The 701-nt window shown below is 35.8% G+C and overlaps 1 protein-coding gene across 1 annotated transcript in view; it reads left to right on the forward strand.

Annotated features, from left to right (window-relative positions):
- The window catches only part of LOC104979744 (EGF-like module-containing mucin-like hormone receptor-like 4), a 15900-nt gene that overhangs the window by 5572 nt on the left and 9627 nt on the right, over positions 1 to 701 (forward strand). The window contains exon 3 of the mRNA XM_010828256.1: positions 230 to 296. Within this exon, the coding sequence (XP_010826558.1) occupies positions 230 to 296 (67 nt within the window). The remainder of the gene's footprint in view (positions 1 to 229; positions 297 to 701) is intronic.

The following is a 701-nucleotide window of genomic DNA, read 5'->3' on the forward strand; positions in this document are numbered from 1 at the left end:
CTCTCCAGGCTAGAATACTGGAGTGGGTTGCCATACCCTTCTCCAGGGGCTCTTCCCCACCCAGGGACTGGACCCACATCTCCTGCATTTCCTTGCATAGAAGATGGATTCTTTACCAGTGAGCCACTGGGAAGCCCAAAAAGTCCTATATAAATATTCTCTATTGCAGATCATGTATTGTATTCCATTACCTTTCAAAATGCTGCCACTGTTGCTTTCTGTTTTTCAGTTGCTGGATCAACACAGAGAAAGGGTTTATCTCGAGTTTCTTAGGACCCGTATCAGCCGTCATCTTGGTAGGTTTGTAGTGTGCGTGTGTCTGCCTCAGGTGCCATGTGTGTATAGAGTATGTGTGTGTGGTATGTAGTATTCAACTTAATTTGAAGATCAAAGAGGTACTATTTTTTATTTTTTATTGCAATACAGCTGATTTACAATGTTGTGTTAGTTTCAGGTGTACAGTGAAGAGATTCAGCTATATATATATATATATGAAATGGAAAAGAATCTGGAAAAGTATATATATATATGGATACTTATATATATATATAAAAGTCTCATATATATAAAAGAATATATATTTTTTCAGATTCTTTTTCATTATAGGTTATATCAAAGAATTGAATATAGTTCCCTATGCTATACAGTAGGTCATTGTTGTTTACCTGTTCATATACAGTAATGTGTATACGTTAATTCCA

The sequence above is a fragment of the Bison bison genome, unplaced genomic scaffold (genome assembly GCF_000754665.1).
Source record: "Bison bison bison isolate TAMUID 2011002044 unplaced genomic scaffold, Bison_UMD1.0 scf7180017864492, whole genome shotgun sequence".
Classification (NCBI taxonomy): domain Eukaryota; kingdom Metazoa; phylum Chordata; class Mammalia; order Artiodactyla; family Bovidae; genus Bison; species Bison bison.